This window comes from Miniopterus schreibersii, assembly GCF_964146895.1.
Source record: "Miniopterus schreibersii genome assembly, chromosome: 3".
In the NCBI taxonomy this organism is placed as follows: domain Eukaryota; kingdom Metazoa; phylum Chordata; class Mammalia; order Chiroptera; family Miniopteridae; genus Miniopterus; species Miniopterus schreibersii.
This window is the reverse complement of record NC_138103.1, coordinates 71,674,861-71,691,824: the sequence shown is the minus strand read 5'-3', so window position 1 is coordinate 71,691,824 and position 16,964 is coordinate 71,674,861. Positions and strand designations below refer to the sequence as shown.

At 42.2% G+C, this 16,964-nt stretch overlaps 1 protein-coding gene across 4 annotated transcripts in view; it reads left to right on the top strand.

Moving 5' to 3' along the window:
- The window catches only part of MAST4 (microtubule associated serine/threonine kinase family member 4), a 291,926-nt gene that overhangs the window by 246,538 nt on the left and 28,424 nt on the right, over window positions 1–16,964 (top strand). For all 4 annotated transcript variants that reach the window (XM_081132099.1, XM_081132096.1, XM_081132098.1 and 1 more), the window contains 7 exons: window positions 1,802–1,869; window positions 4,115–4,200; window positions 10,275–10,483; window positions 12,273–12,411; window positions 13,738–13,870; window positions 14,701–14,866; window positions 16,697–16,798. In XM_081132099.1, the coding sequence (XP_080988225.1) occupies window positions 1,802–1,869; window positions 4,115–4,200; window positions 10,275–10,483; window positions 12,273–12,411; window positions 13,738–13,870; window positions 14,701–14,866; window positions 16,697–16,798 (903 nt within the window). The remainder of the gene's footprint in view (window positions 1–1,801; window positions 1,870–4,114; window positions 4,201–10,274; window positions 10,484–12,272; window positions 12,412–13,737; window positions 13,871–14,700; window positions 14,867–16,696; window positions 16,799–16,964) is intronic.

Genomic DNA, 16,964 nt, shown 5'->3' with positions numbered 1-16,964 from the left:
AGTGAGCACTTAATTTTTGCTAGTCAACATGCTAATAGCTTCACATGCATTATCATAAGTAATAGTGATAAAAAGCTCTAAAAGATATATAGTATTGTTGCCATCTTACAGAGTAAGAGCCCGGGGTTAAAAGGTCACTAGTAAGTGTTGATAGTGGTAGTAACTCCCATCTTTACATCTCCAAACCCCTCTTAATGACTACTTTTACTTTCTTTCTGACAAACTGCACATTCTTAGTGTACTAGGTGGGCTCTGTCTTAGTGGACATGATGGAATGGAAGAAGGGATGCTCACCACAACTCAAGAATCATCTCTGAGCTGTAGTCAGTGTCTTTGATGCCTTTCAGAGCCTGGGAAGACTTGCCTCTCTTAGATGTCTGATTATAAGTGTAGTCATTGACCCTAAAACTGGTTCCAGTCTCATTGTATTAGCCTGTGAATCCTGCCAGCTAGAGCTGTGTCAGGGTGTTCATAAGAAATGAGGTTCCATGGGACTACACCAAACTAAAAAGGTTTTGAACAGCCAAGGAAACATCAACAGAATGAAAAGACAACCTTTTGAATGGGAGAACATATTTGCTATGATACATCTGATAAGGAGTTAATATCCAAAATATGTAAAGAACATATAAACTCAACACCAAAAAACAAATAATCCAGTTAAAAAATGAGCAAAGGGCTTGAATAGACACTTCTCCAAAGAGGACATACAGATGGCCAATAGACATATGAAAAAATGCTCAACGTCACTAATCATGAGAGATGCAAATTAAAACCACAATGAGATATCTCCTCACACCTGTCAGAATGGCTCCATCCGTAAATCAACAAACAACAGGTGCTGGCGGGGGTGGGGAAAGGGCAGCCTCGTGCACTGCTGGGGGGAATGCAGGCTGGTGCCTCCACTGTGGTAAGCAGTATGGAGGGTCCTCAAAAAATTAAAAAACAACTGCCTTATGACCTAGTGATTCCACCTTTGGGAATATACCTGAAGAAACCTGAAACACTAATTCAAAAGAATATAGGCACCCCTATGTTCACTGAAGCGTTATTACAATAGCCAAGATGTGGAAGCAGTCCAGTGCCCATCAGTAGATGAGTGGATAAAAAGCTGTGGGGCATTTACACCATGGAATACTGCACAGCCACAAAGAAGAAGAATCTCGTACCCTTTGGGACAGCATGGAAGGACCTGGAGCATACTATGCTAAGCGAAATAAGCCAGGCAGAGAAAGACAAATACCATATGGTTTCACTCCTGTGTGGAATCTAATAAAATAAACTCACAAACAAAATAGAAACAGACTGATAGTTACAGAGAACAGACTGACAGCTGTCTGGGGAGGAGGTTGTGAGCCTGGTTGAAAAAGGTGAAGGGGTTAAGCAAAACACAAACGCACACACACACAACACAAACTCCTGGTCACAGACAACAGCATGGTGGTCACCAGAGGGAAAGGGGGGTGGGAGAAGGTAGAAGAGGGTAAGGGGGATAAATGGTGCTGGAAAGAGACTTGACTTGGGGTGGTGCTAAGAGCACAATACAGGATACAGATGATTTAATAAAAAAGAAATGAGGTTCCGGGGAAGGACTTATAATGAACAATTTCCAAATGTCAGTTGTTGGTTCTTGCCATTTTGAATTTATGGTTTTCCCATGGGTTCATTGGAGCATGGAGTAAATTTTTCTTTTTGTTTAATATTGGAAAACTATTTTTCTATTGTTTCAGCATGTACTCTCGTCTGATGCTATTGCCCTGTTTTTCTTAAACTTTGCTTTTTTTTTTTTTTTTAAACTTAGAAATGGCTCAGCTAGGAAACTATACTAGTGGGACAGCAGAAACACCAGAAACGGATGAATCAGTGAGTGTGAGTATCTTTCTTGATGAAATATGATGTTGGTTTTTCCGTTCACGGCATCTGGAGATTTTGGCTGTGTTAATTACTTTATTTGTTCAAGAAATATTTATTGTGCATTCCATGTGCGAGGCACTAGGCATAAAATGTTAGCCTCTCCCTTCAAAGAGGAAGGATCTTTGCTTCCAGTGAAGTGATGCATTCATTACTGGAGATAATAAAATTCCAAGAAATCATGCAAAAACAATTATAATGATAAACTGGAATAAGATCTATGAAGAAAAAGGGCCATGTGCTACTGGAACATAACATGAAGAGATTTGCCTTAGTCTTGCCAGTCCCAAAAGATCTTCCAAAGAAGTGACGCTTGAGCTTGAGATGTGAGGTGTTACTACGATGAGAAAGGACAGAGGGAACATTGCAGGCCAAGGGAACATCATGGGCAGAGACTGTGACACAAGGGAGCAGAGTGCACCTGAGGACTAAGAGCAAGGGACACTGCAGAGACGGAGAGCTTGGTTAAGTACTGGACTCAGAGGTCCTTGTTCATCTTTGTCAGTTTTTTCTTTCAAAGGACAATGGGAAGCTACTGAGCTTTGGAGGAAACATATGGGAATGTGGGATGGAGGGGGTGGTGCACAGGAAGGTGACCCAATCTGATTACAGCTTGAAAAAAATCACACTGATCACAGGGGGGCAGGCAGAGGTCACCATGGGGACGCCAGTTAAGGGCTGACGCAGGGGCTCGGGTGAGGGGCCCTGGGTGTTGCTGCTATTCTCCCTGGTCCTGAATGCCAGAGAGGGATCGGGGTGGAGCAGGTTGGGGGTGGTCGGGAAAGGGGCAGCCGCGTAGCCTAAGAGTCCAGGCTCTGGAGTCACGTTGCTAGGCTTGAAACCTCGCCCCACCTCTGACTAACAGTGGGAATCTCTGTGCCTCAGTTTCTTTATCTGCAGAATAGATATAAAAGATTAAATGAGATAGTTCGTGTAAAATGGTAGGATGGCAGCACATAGTCAATGCTAAATAAATGGTAGCGGGCTTTGTTTATTTTATTATAACTGTCATAATTTTGAATGTATTGAGACTGAAGTTCCTTTGAGACGTCCAAGAAGAGCCATCAAACTAGCAGCTGTATATAGGGCGTGGTGTCTCCTGGCACTTGGAGGAGGAGTGTTAGGTGGACTTAGGAGTCATCTATGGGCATAACTGAGGTCTCTCTCGGGTAGAGAGGAGTTAATGAGGCAAGTTGGTCCCAGTTTTGAATTATATTTTCTGAGATGGAGCATTAGCAGGTGATGGCTAGACCCAGGTCCTTGGCCTCCGGCCAAACAGAAGGTAGGGGAGAGAGTTGGTTGGTTGAGTTGAGGCCAAGTAGCCCAGAGGCAAGGGTGTTGGGTGAGTTGTCCGTGTAGACTCCACAGTCACCCAGATGGTGAGAGAATGTGGGCAGAAAGAAAGGTGGGAAGCTGGATACCTAAGTCTTCCAGAGATGAGCACATGACAGAGTCAGCGGATGACAGCTCTGAATGGGGGAGGATGGGGGTTCCTCCAAAATTATAGGGAGGGAGTTCTGGGCTGTGCAAAAGGAGCAGAGAGGCTGCTAACAACCTCTCAATGCCAAGAATACATGGGGTATGAGAAAAAAAATTTTTTTGAACACTTTATTTGTTCTTGTCCTTTGAACTAAGCTTTTTATAGAGCTCTTTTTGAATATTGATATCTAAACCATGGTAAGTCATATGGTATGAAATTAAAGACAGACAGACGTTCTATATTTGGGTGTCCCATTCATTGCTGGGTACCTTTTCCAGGAAAGAAAGGCTGCCCAGGCGTGAAACAGACGTGGCCAGGGACAGAGAAGCCACAGCCTCCATCTGCCCCTGGGCAGCCACGCTAGCCCATTATTTTCTGGCCAACTGAAACCAGAAGGAAGGGTTGGCATTCTGAACCTAAATCTCAAACTTTAAAAGACTAGGATGAAACTATCCTGCATAGTTAATAGAGGTGAATTAAAATCAGGAATTTTCAAAAGCTTGGTGCCTTCAGCTCCTGGAAATGTGGATTCAGTTAAGTGAAACTTGGGCACTGCTCTGGAAAATCCGTCTTTAAAGCTGTCCCCAGGTTCCTTTGCTAGAATGCAGCACTTCAACATATATTAAACAACAGAGCCTGTAATTCAAATATTATTTATTTGGCTGTTAAAATCATGTTCTTGAATTCTCAACTGTTGTTTAACTTCCATATTTTGTTTTCAAGAGCTCTAATGCTTCCCTGAAACTTCGAAGGAAACCTCGGGAAAGTGATTTCGAAACGATTAAGTTGATTAGCAATGGAGCCTATGGGTGAGTAATTCAGGGAAACTCTGTTGTATTTTGACACACTGGGGTACTGTGTTCTTCACATTTATCTTATGCCGATAGATGTTGTATGTGGACTTTAGTGTTCAGATCACCGCTCCTTCATTGATCGGTATAGAGTGCAGCCAACACCATTTTTCACTGGATACTTCATTAGAAAACATATCAGGTGACCTGAGAGTTATTTTAGAGACAGCCTATCAGGTGGCCAGAGAGGATGACTTTAAAAGTAAAAATTTATAAAGTAAAGAAAAAATTTTATATATGCCTGCTTCTGTCTCCTTTATTCTGCCCTTTTGGGTTAGAAGTAACTGTGTTGGCTGACATACACACCTAGATATACCTATGCATCTGAATATATATATTAGCATCTCGATAAAAATATATATGTATAAATTCATATATAGGGTTACTGCTTGAGAATTAGCCAGTACTTCCTGTGTGACCAGCAGTCAGCCTAGTAGAGAAGTATTTAAATAGAAAGGCTGGTTGAAAATTAAGAGCAATACACTTCTTTTAGTCTTTATATTACACAAGGATTGTTTTTCAGTTGAACTCTGTTATAATCTGATGACATTAGCGGTCCCTCTTCCTTAATCCATTTTTATAGACATGTGACTTCAATCTCATGGCAAAGGGTCAACTGTGACATGATCCTTCTGCGTTACTAATAAATAGTTTAAAAGGGTAATTAATACACAAACGATGTCCTGATCCATTTTCAATGGCCCAAGAACTCTAGTTTAATTAAGTATTAATCCCAGTTCCATCTGTATATGGAAAGCAATAAACAACCTCCTAGACATTTATTGCCATTTATCACACAGTGAGCAGATGAGATAAAAGTGATTTTTGTTGTGCCACAAGGGATGTTTCTCCTTACTGGTTTTTTTTACCTCTGATATTTTCCACACCATTAGCTTAGTGAAGAACCTAAATATTTGTGAGTCCTTCCTGTGCTTCACTGACTTACTCTCAGGATTATGCCAAATGGCATATTTCCTGATGTGGCTTATAAATGTTCTCTGATGAGGGGCTTTTGTTGTTGTTTGTTTTGTGTGTGTGTGTGTTTGCAATATTTTATGTCCTTGAAGAATCTCATTGAAACTTTTCTACCTAAGAACATTGTTTTAGCATGCAGTTGTTTGTGTTTTGTTTACTATTTGTTTTTAGTTTTTTATTAGTTTTGGAGACCCTGTGAGGATTTCTTCCTTCATTAGGGAGAAGACTGGACTTCCATATAATGGGTCTGTGGACTTGAGCACTGTTAAGTTGAATTGGCAGTGGAATTCTGGAAAAGATTATCCGTGAGGCACCATTTTTATAAAGCATGGGCATAGACCTTAGCGGTAGTTGGAGTTCTAATTGGTTGAGTAAACTCATTTGTAGTGCAATTAAACCACTGTATAGTAGATGAGGTATATCACACTTTGGGGAATGGCTGGGAATATACAAGAAGTTAAACAAGCTATGAATCAGTAAATACCCAGGATGCCGGCCAAGTCATTAATGGGCTCACAAGCTGCCTGCAGGAGCCTCTGCCAATCAACTGCAACTTTTTTTTCTCTTTGGCTCTTCTCAGATTTAATCTCACATTACATTTTTGACTGCTTTCCCTTATGTATTAATTATTTCCCATTTGAATTTGAATGGAGCTGCAGCCATTGGCCCACCCAGCCGAGATGCTGATTGCAGGCCCCTGTGAGCTGCTGAACATTGGGTCCCTCTGTGGGAGATGCTTGGACCTCTCGGAGGCTTTCGTAGGCATCTCTGTGACAGGGTAGCCCTCACATAGTGACTCACAGCGACGCTGATTTTGAAAATTGGTAATGTTGGGAACTAACCCTCTCATTAGGAAGAGCTTCCTACCTGTCATGCTAAAACATGCCGTGGTTGTCTCAACATCCTGTTTAGTGACAATCCGTGTTATAAAGCCAACTTGCTAATTTGATTCCCATCTGATTTCCTTCTCTGTTCAGCGCGTCTCAGAGGCCTGACTGGAAGTTAAGCGTCCCTTCATGGCCATGTGGCACTTTGTAGAAAGCCAGCGCTGTGTGCCGGGCGCGGGCGGGCTCTTGATCTGCGTTCTGTCCCACGGGGCCCCGCGCGGCGGTCCACGCCCCTCCTCTGGGCTGTGGGGAAGGGGCCCCGAGCGGAGCTCTCTTCTGACCTGAAGTGTTCTTTTGCTCTAACCCCTGGCCGTCTTCATTGGGGTGTCTAGGTCTTTGGGTGAGCACTTGCACTTGGATTTTTAAATTACAACTTTGAATGTTTTTAAAGTGAAAGCATAAAATTGACTAAAAATTTAAAAAAAAACAAAAAACTAAACCTGAAAGGCACAGCGTTTCTTCCCCACGTTGCTTTCCTTTCTGGCCTCGACGCCCTTGTCCTCTTATACCCCTCAAAGGTCAGATGTGCCAGGTGACAGGTGCCCCGTCCTGCACATTCTGCCCCCGTAGCCTCTCCTCCCAGCTTTCCTGCAACACACGCACTTTCTTCCCCACATGCAGATTTGCTTGCACAGATTCCTGTATCCGGCTCTCAGATTCATGCATAATTTTATACGCCTTCGCCATTCACACTCCCGCTAGGACTGATTCATTCTGCTCCAGATCCTGGCAGCACCTGATTCCCCGCCTCCCCCCTCGGTCCTGCATGGTGGAGTGGAGCTCGGCTAGGGAGAGCCAGGGCCCTGGCTGCCCTGCTCCCCGCATCACCTCCACCCTGACTTTTCCTGCTTCTTAGGGAGCTCAGTCTAGGAAAAGAGAGACAGAAACAGCCCTTTCAAAGAAAACCACCCTGGGGGCCAGAAAGCAGAGATGTGGGGCTGAATCCCTTCACTCCAGTTTTATCATCTTGGGAGGTTTACCGCTCTGCTTAACAGTGTTAGAGGTCTGTCTGTTGGCTTCCATGTGTCTGCCTCTCTTTGTTTCTCCTTTTCAATCTCTCCCTTCCTCTCTCTCCCTCCCTCCCTCTCTCTCTGCTGACTTAAAGTAGCTTTGGAACACTGATTGATTAACAGGAAAGAGGAAAGGTATATGTGAAAGACGACAATTATTACTAAATGAACAAATGTCAGCACTAAGAATAATATTCCTAAAGCAGCACAAAAATGTAAAAAACGACGAACATAAGACAAAATAAACAAAAATCCAGCTACAGCAAATTCTAATTAAGAAGTCTAGCTGATTTCTGCAACTTGATGAAGATATGTGTGTCCTAAGGCAGCGATATGTAAGCTACGTATAGGATTATTTTCACTTGGTTTAGGTAAATTTCCCTCAGGATTAACTGATTACTTTAAGTACATCATACCAAGGGAAGGCAGAAAGTCAGATGAAGTTTTATGAACTCAAAATCTGGGAATAAAGATTGTAGCAGTTTTTCACACAGTGCCACCAAAACCTAGTCAAATTGGGCCTGAGGCTGGGTTCTTGTTTGTTTTCTGTAAGATTGTTCACAACAATTCCATTCTTCTTCCTCTCCTTCTTGTTGCTCTCAAACATATTGCTGAACAGTTATTTATGTAAGAAATGGCGATGCTTGATTGGACATCAAAACAGCAACCTTCTGAGACTCTAACAGTGAAGTTAGTGATATCGTATGTCTGAGTCCTTAGCACTAAGCCTACTCAATATTAAATATTGAAAGGAGAGATGGATAGTGAGCTCTATGCCAGTTACTCCCCAGAACAGGCAAGTGATAATATAGAGATACTATCTTTTAACATTTTGAATTCCAAAGTTCATTAAAAATAGATTCTCTATTTCAAAAATCCCTTTTCATGACAGTATTTGTTTACCAGTGCTTGTCTTACGTTGAAGGTTAGGCCAAGCTGTCTCCTGGGTAGGAGAAGCTCAAATTTTCTTTGGATTTTGATTTTATCCAATCAATAACTGAAAAAAGAAAAATACTATAACAGCCTTTCATCTGATTTAGAAAGACTGAGTAGTGAGTTGGTTAACTACAGAGTTGGAAATGATTAAAAAGTGATATGTACTTTAAACATTTTAATTTAACCCAAATATATGTGAATTCACTAGTCTTTTCATGTAACACCTTCTTAAGACAATCACTATGAACCATGCTTATCACACATTGTTTCTGTTTTCCAGTTTTAAATTAACTTCTTCTAAGGTGAGGAACTTGAAGCAGTCTGAATGCAGGAATCTGGATTTTTATTATTTTCTTGACTTTTGGAACCCTTTTTCATCCATACTACAGCAATAGGAATTATATTTAGTAACTTACTTTCCAAAACGTTCTGTTCAGTGTTATTATAAACAGCAATACTTTTCCTTTTCACCCTCATATTTCATCAGTTTAAATATTTGGTGAAATTAGTTCATCATGATATCAAGCCTCGCCAGAAAAACAGGTGTGGAAGTAAGCGCAGCCGCTGGGAAGCCAGCTGGGGGCGTCCTGAGCGGGGAGCCCACGCGGGGAGCCCACGCGGAGAGCGCGCGCACCCAGCTGCCAGGCCCGCCCGGGTCAGTGTGTCGCGCCGTGGAAATAACCAGGCCATTCCTCGGCCTGGTGATGTCGAGAATGGTTAAGAGAGCTTTTTAGTATAAAGTAAAGAGGTAGAAGGCCCAGGAAATGATGGGAGAAAAACAAAAAAGAGTAATGTTTAAACAGAGATCCAAAAATGTGTAATTTTGTGAATAAATGGATAAGATGAGGACAAAAAGAAGAATAAAATAACGATACACATACGTGAAAGCAAAATGAACTCCTAGTTGAACACTTCAGGGGAAAATATGCATATCCATTAAACCGAGATTGAATATACTTAAGATTTAGGTAAGCGGACCACCCTGGTGCATTGGTTCAGCAGGAAATAGGGCGTCTTAGTCCCCCTAGAGTCATTTCAGGGACAGTGGAAGTAACTAGGGGAAAATGCACCTCAGATCAGATAGCCCCTTGTTTTAGGAGGCAGACCACTACTGGGAGTGACTGCTTTTAGGTAAATTACTTATTTGATCATTGCATTTGTCGCAGGGCAGCCTCACGTAACCTATTACACAATTCTAATGACTGACGGTCCTTCAGGTAGATGATTCCTTATCTGAGCATCGCCCAGCTTGGGAGTTCAGACCAGCTCGCCCACAGTAATGGCAAGTGGGGAGTAAGTAATGAGAGAAGGAGCCAGGGCAGGGCATTTTCTCCTTCCTCCTCATTTCCAGGTGGGGCTTTCAGGCTCCTCCCCCTAATCATTCCTTTTCTCCACATCATGCGAAGCTTCAGGGCGTCCAGTGCAAGGTCATGTGGAAGGTAAATCAGTCCCTTCGATAGAGTATTTGGGCGAGGCTTTTGGCACGATCCAGCGCAGCCTACTCACTTTACAATAAAGTTGCCTGACACCTTGGCCACGGGTCGGATGGGGCAGAAATCAGTGTATTATTGGCCCGCTTTTGTGTTGGGAAATGCATTTCCTGTTGGACCAGGCACAGGTGTTACTCATACCCAGGTTTGTAGTGAGGAAATACACCATTCTTTGTTGTGGGACAGTCTTATGTTACCTATTACACACTTCTCAGTTCCTCTCAAATTGGAAGCCAACTACTCTAAGAAGCTGTGGTCCTTTTGCAGATTCTAAGGGTATCATATAAAACATATTTGCTGTAGTCAGTGGAGAAAAAATGCCTAACACATGTCTAATGCTAGGAAGGCTCTTGCTCTCATGATCTGTATGTACTTCTGTTAATTCTTGCCTGTTCTGACTTCTGTATTGGATTTTGTCTTGTCTGTGGAACAACTGAAAACATCAGGTAGCTATTGGAAAGTAGCCCACTCTGGAGACTGCCCCTTTCCTTCCTTCAGCAGTGAAGGTGGATTTGATGTCTTATGTATGAACTGTGATCTTTATTGAAAGAATTTTTTAAAAAAATCAATCTAGCCAAAGGCTCTTGGCCTGGAAGGGATGTTTGTAGCTGTCGGCATAGCTTGTGTGAGTTGAATTCCGGCTGGCGTGTGAACTTAAAAGTTGATCTCATGGTTTGCTGTACCCAGAAGCACCCTCTCCGCCCGTGAACCCTGACTCTCGTGCTCCTTTCCAGGGCAGTCTACTTTGTTCGGCATAAGGAATCCCGGCAGCGGTTTGCCATGAAGAAGATCAATAAGCAGAACCTCATTCTCCGGAACCAGATCCAGCAGGCCTTCGTGGAGCGCGACATCCTGACTTTTGCGGAGAACCCCTTTGTGGTCAGCATGTACTGCTCCTTTGAAACAAGGCGCCACTTGTGCATGGTCATGGAGTATGTGGAAGGTAAGTCAGCCGGACGTGGAGAACATGACACCTGGACCCAGACCCTCCCCGCTCATGGCGTGGCTGAAGCTCTCTGTGTTTGGGCAACAAATGTTTGTAACCACCCAGGAACCAAGCCAGGCAGTGAGATGGCTGTCTTCCCAGTCATTATCTTGTGATAATTGCTTGTAAAGGGGCTGTTCTGCTCTAACAAAGGGAAAATTAGTGCTATTTGGAAAAAGGTTTTTCTTTTTTAATAGCTTTTAATCCTCACTATCTCCTCTCAGTTGGTCATTAAAGTTAGAATATAGATGATGGGATTTTTCTGCTTATTTTTATCACATATCATAAAAGCATTCATTACAATTGATCTCTTAAAGAATGAATTAAAAGTATATCCTTTTAGCACTCTCCTTCTGGGGAGCACACCCATGCCTTCCCCTTCCCCTTCCCGTTCTCCTTCCCCTTCCCCTTCCCCTTCCCCTTCCCCTTCTCCTTCCCCTTCCCCCCACAGGCGTGCATCTCCTAAACTCTAAGGGTCCCCACGAGACTTGCAACCAGGGGAGCAATGGGCAGCGGCAGCTTGTCCCAGGCTAACCTCTTGAACCTGTCTCCAAGGCCCCTTTTCTCTGACTTTGCAGTAAGCTGACAGGAGCCCTACCTTGGCTCACTTTTGTCACTGTGACCTTTACTCCTCAGTGAGCCAGAGCAGCCCCGCCTAGGCTCTCTCCTGTTGCTTCTTCTGCCCTAGGCCTTTCCTTATTTCACTGTCCCCAGCTTTAATAAACAGACTCTCAAAATTAAAAAGTATATCCTTTCTGGCCTATAGTAGGAAATTAACAGTGAGGGGAAAGGAGATACATTTCAGAAACTCTAGCTCCTTTTTTAGGTTTCTGGTCTACCTCTTAAGTGCTCCAAGTAATCTTATTTTCATCAATTTTACATGAAGTTTATGAATATTTGAGTGGCTGTGACTTGTTGACATAAGCAGTTAATAAAATGAATTGATCAGCAAGGGCCAAAACAATTTTTAAAGCATCTAATTTAAGCTCTTATAATTACAAGAGAATCCCAAAGCTGTAAAACTAGAAAAAAACATTAAATATCATTTAGTTCGACCTTTTTATGTTGCAGATGAGTGAACTGAAACCCAAGAAGGGGGGAGACTTACTAGATAGTTAGTGGTAGATATAAGACAAAAATACAGCTTGCCTGATTTTCACCAATTGGTCTTTTTACCGCACTGGTACTTTGCTTTATTGACCTTTGTTATGGTTATTTTAACAGCTAACATTTATCACGTGTTTAACGTGTGTTGGCAGTGTCCTCAAGTCTTTACACAGATGACCTCATTTAATCTTCACAGTAATCCTAAGAGGAATGACACTTACTCTCCTGATATTCCTGATGAAAGAACCAACATGAGTTTCCCTAAGACCTCCCTACCTGTAACCGTCAGAGACTAGGATCTGAACTCAGGCAGCCTGATTCTAGAATCCGTGTTTTATACTGGCATATTTTAAATCGTCACCATGTTCCTGAAATTATGCTAGCAGTTTTTCATATTTCAGTTCCACATCAGAGCCAAACCTGATCTCTAATGAGTACTTCCTCTAGAATAAAAATCTGTATTTTCTCCACACCACATCTTAATTAGAAGCATGATTACTTAACACACAGTCTCCACTTGTGAATATGCTGTGCTGTGTCTGGGGGTGCAGGCCATCCCCTTTGAGATTCTGCCATCTAAACGGAATGTCTCCTTCAATCCTCGCTGGTACTGTACCTGCTTCACTTCTTTGTGTCCTAGGGGGTGACTGTGCTACGTTAATGAAGAACATGGGTCCTCTCCCCGTCGACATGGCCAGGATGTACTTTGCTGAGACGGTGCTGGCCTTGGAGTATCTGCACAATTATGGGATTGTCCACAGGGATTTGAAGCCAGACAAGTATGTACAGTCATGAAACATGCCTTTTAATACAATATAAAAGCTCCTTAGGTCTATAAAACTAATTTCTTTTAATGCTGTTTTGCACATTTTAAAACCTTGCCATAATGTGCCCAAATGTATTATTTTAAATGAGTTATTTTACCATAATGAGTATATGTGGTAATCTTTTAAAGGCTGTGATGCTGATTATAATGGCTTATAGGAAACAAAAGAAAAAGGTGATTTTTATGCCAGGGTTAGGTAATTTTTAAAAAAGCTTTATTCTGTAAACTTTCGAATAGCTACATGGACTGCTACTAGTTTTCTGGATAGTTTCTGCATTTGGTATCATGCTGAGGTAATCCTTTTCTATGGAAAGATGACATACTTGCTATTATATTCTGTTTTACTCATAATTTAAAATTTCTTAATCTAGCTAGAGTTCATTATGGTGTCTGATTTGAGATACTGATAGACTGTTTTTCTCCAAATGACTATTCATCTTGACACCACTTACTAAATGTTTCATGCTTTCTCCACTAATTTGAAAAGCCTCTAAATGCATTACGTGTTAATATGTATAGCTTTTATGTGAGCAGAAAATTGTATGATTTTGGAAATTGCAGGAAAACATTTTTCTTTAAATATTTTTTGTAATGCACAACATGTCCAAGCAAAGACGACTGTTAGAATTTTGGCATATTTCCTTTCAGTAGCTCCCTTCCCCCAACTTCTCTATTCCTTTAATTTTTAATTAATTGAAATTTTGATTTTTCCCCTAAAATGAAAATTTTTAAACATGTAAACTCATAAAGCTGTCAAATGTGAATGTGTTGCATGTGTAAGAAATGTTTTGTGCTTAATGAGTAGAGATTCAGATTCAAGCCAGAAGTTGAAATCTGAAACAATACTACATTTTCCAGGCCCAGTTCCTTATCTTCGGTCTCGTTTGAGCCACAGATGGGTTGCTTATCTTAGTTTCTGATGCCTGACGTGGTACACTGTTGGTAGCCCTTTCTCTTCTTTTTTCTTATTCTGAAAATAGATGTCAGAGCTCCACACTTGAATTTTCTGAGTTTCAGGCTGTAGATGGTATTGTATACGGCGGCTTCAGGGAAGAGGAGCTGGGCCTGGTCTCCGGCCCTCCCTCGAGAATTACACTCAGCTGCCAGATGCTCGTATTTGACGCTTCCCCGTGACTTTCTCTCTTCCCAGGCTGGGTTTCTAACAAGGTTGACACTTATATACTAAATAGTCTTACAGTTGACAAGAGGAGAGAAAGAGCAAAGAAAAAGGAATGCGTTTCAAAGCGAGTGTTGTAATATATGTCCTTCTGCTTCCTAGTTTGTTGGTCACCTCCATGGGGCACATAAAGCTGACAGATTTTGGCCTCTCCAAGGTGGGACTGATGAGCATGACCACCAATCTGTACGAGGGGCACATTGAGAAGGACGCGCGCGAGTTCCTGGACAAGCAGGTGAGCGCGCGTGGGCGCGGGCCTCTGGAGAGATGCTGCCGCGGGCTTGGGAGGCAGCGCCCGTCCTGGGGGTTGAGATGTCTGTACCAGCCTCGCATTTAATAAAGTGCGAATGGCCTCCGCTTCTCTCCCCGGGCCTCTTGGAACTGTCCGTCCCTCCCCATTCCTCCCCCGCCATTATGGTCTATTAGCAAGACGAGCGGCCTAATTGCCCGCCAGTGAGCGCGAGGGAGACAAATGGGAAGCTGCTTTGGAAGGAGCGCGGGAGTCTCAGTGGAGCACTCGGGAAACTCATGACGCATCGGACCGCGCGGCGCTAAAACCCCAGCCACGGCCCATTTCCCTCCAGCATGCCTCATTACCATGTGCCCACAATCTGTTCATTGTGAAGTTACTTACGGTAAACACATCTCAACTGCCATGCTTTCATAAAGTAGCCAGGATGTGAATATATTTTGGCCATATAAGCGCTAAAACTATCTGAGAGTGACACATAGAAAAAGGCATGATTTTAAATTTAAGGATTACAAATGTTTTTAATATTGAAAAACAGGTAAAATTACCAAACAGGGCCAAGTGATCGATTTGAAGTGGCTCATTACAGACTTCAGAGTAGAATTTTAAACTCCCCTTCTTTGGTACTTAAATAATTTATTGCCCTGGGTATTGGGGATGCTGACTTACAATTGCTGTTCCTAAATTCTTTGTCCATGTGGTTCCGTGTGGTTGGGCAGGTGCACTGTGGGCAAAATAATTGATGTTTAGCCCTCTTGTTCAATTTAATTTCTGTCCAACGTTTCAATTACTCTAATATTGCAATCATCTCTCAGGTCTGCGGCACGCCTGAATACATTGCACCAGAAGTGATTCTGAGGCAGGGCTACGGGAAGCCTGTGGACTGGTGGGCCATGGGGATTATCCTCTATGAATTTCTGGTTGGATGCGTGCCATTCTTTGGGGACACTCCAGAAGAGCTATTTGGACAAGTCATCAGTGGTAAATATCATCAGGAGTTAGCTTTAAGCCACCATTGGGAAGCAGCTATTTCATGTAATTTTATGAAGTATCGCCGTATTTACTACTAAAATGTTAACCTTTGTCAAACAGTTTAGCCAGCAGATGAAAAGAACTCACTCATCATCACACATAACTGACTTTCACAACACCCAGAGAGCAATTTGGGCTGAAAATCGAGCCGAGGAAGTTCTGTTAACATGGAATTTGGAAATGTGCTGGCAGCATAACCGGTTTTTATGGCACGCTTTTTCTGCAAAAGAAATTGGTGTGGGACTTGCAAATGAGTTCATTGCTGTCCAGTCCTCCTTTCTATAACAGCAAAGTTGCACCAGGGAAGAGAGGGTTAATGTGGGTAACATTTACAGAAATGGGAAAAATGGCTAAAGGCACAGTGAAGAAATTAACAAAAGTATAATAAATCCTAAAATAAATGTCTACCAAATAATAAATAATGAGAATGGGAAGGCAGCAAATTTAATCCACAGATTGCTAATGATTTCATTGGTAGTTGTTACAGTGTAATGTTATTTCTGTAACAGCTGTTCATCTTTCATTTAAAATTCAATAACCTTTAGATCTTAACCCTCAAGCTGACCCTAACTATTATTATGTGGCTCTTGGCAAAATGAAATGATAATTAAATAGGCTCTATTACTACCCTACCTGCTGTTTTTATAAATTTCCCCTAAGCATAGATCAAAAAGGCCTCTTTTTTTCAGTTTGTCAGTCATTACTGACATCTCTATCACCTACCTCTAGTCCACTCTGGACTGTGCTTATGGGATCCAACCGTGGAAATGGGGGGAACGTTCATTTTTGAAGCCCTTTAACCACAGCATTATTTTCTGTCATTGACTTTGCAAGTCAGGTGTATCTGTAAACTTCAACAAAGTAGATTTGTGAGTTGCCTGCAGTGAATAACCCTTTTATATAATATCTTAGCTGTTTATGGATTTATAACTAGGCTGTTTTCTGGTATACCAAGGCCTGAATGGCAAGAGGAATCAACTGTTTAATTAACACAAGCAGCAAATGCTGGCTTTGTTCTCCATGCCTTACGGCTCAGATGCATATTCATGTTTTATTTTCCAAATCAGATTTAAACTACAGCAGAGGAAGCTAGAGGCAGGCACGCACAGAAATAACTCATGTTTTTATTGCATTTCCACGCACGCATGCATGCACACCTATCTTCAGGCAAACGCCTTTAGAATGTAGAACACAGTCTAATATTTCGGACAGATTTTAAATACTTCCATTACTATATTACTTTGGATTTTTTTCTTCTTCCTCAGTGTTAGCATTTTGACCTTTCCTTTGTCTCTGGCAATAGTTATTTTTACAAAATTACTTTTTGCTTCTTGGAGCTGCAGAACTCTATGGCTGAGGGTGGTAGGAGAGAAAATCTACTCAGATGATCCCCAGATGGGTGACCACCTGAAATGCAGGTGTTAGAGTTTCCACTCTATTGAGTCCTTTTAATAACTAGAAAGAGCAATTTGTTGTGAGCCAGTTCCGCCAAAGAAAAATCAATCGAAAAGGCAAATGAAAGATGCCACTTATTGAAGTGGTCCCTCCCTGCCTTGCTGAGAGCTGAGCTCTTCATGTCTTGCGAAACAATGCTTCTAAAACTTGCCTGAGCCTAGGCATCAACTGGTGATCCTGTTAACATGCATTTGCTGATTCAGTAGGTCTGGGGTGGGGCCCGAAAGTCTGCATTTCTAACAAATTCCCAGGGGATGTCCATGCTGTTGGGACATGGACCGCCATTGGAGCAATAATATTGTAAACAACTTCTCTTCCTTCTAGATGAGATCAACTGGCCTGAGAAAGACGAGGCACCACCGCCCGATGCCCAGGATCTCATTACCTTGCTTCTCAGGCAGAATCCCCTGGAGAGGCTGGGAACAGGTTAGAGCACATATGTTTTAATTTTGCTAATATGCAAGAAATAATGTCTACGTGGAACACTCAGAGGTTTGCGTTTGTCTTTTTTTTTCTTGCATAGGAAACATCTGTTAGTTGATGTAGAACATGACCACAACACATTATAACAATAGTATTCTGGATTTTTTTT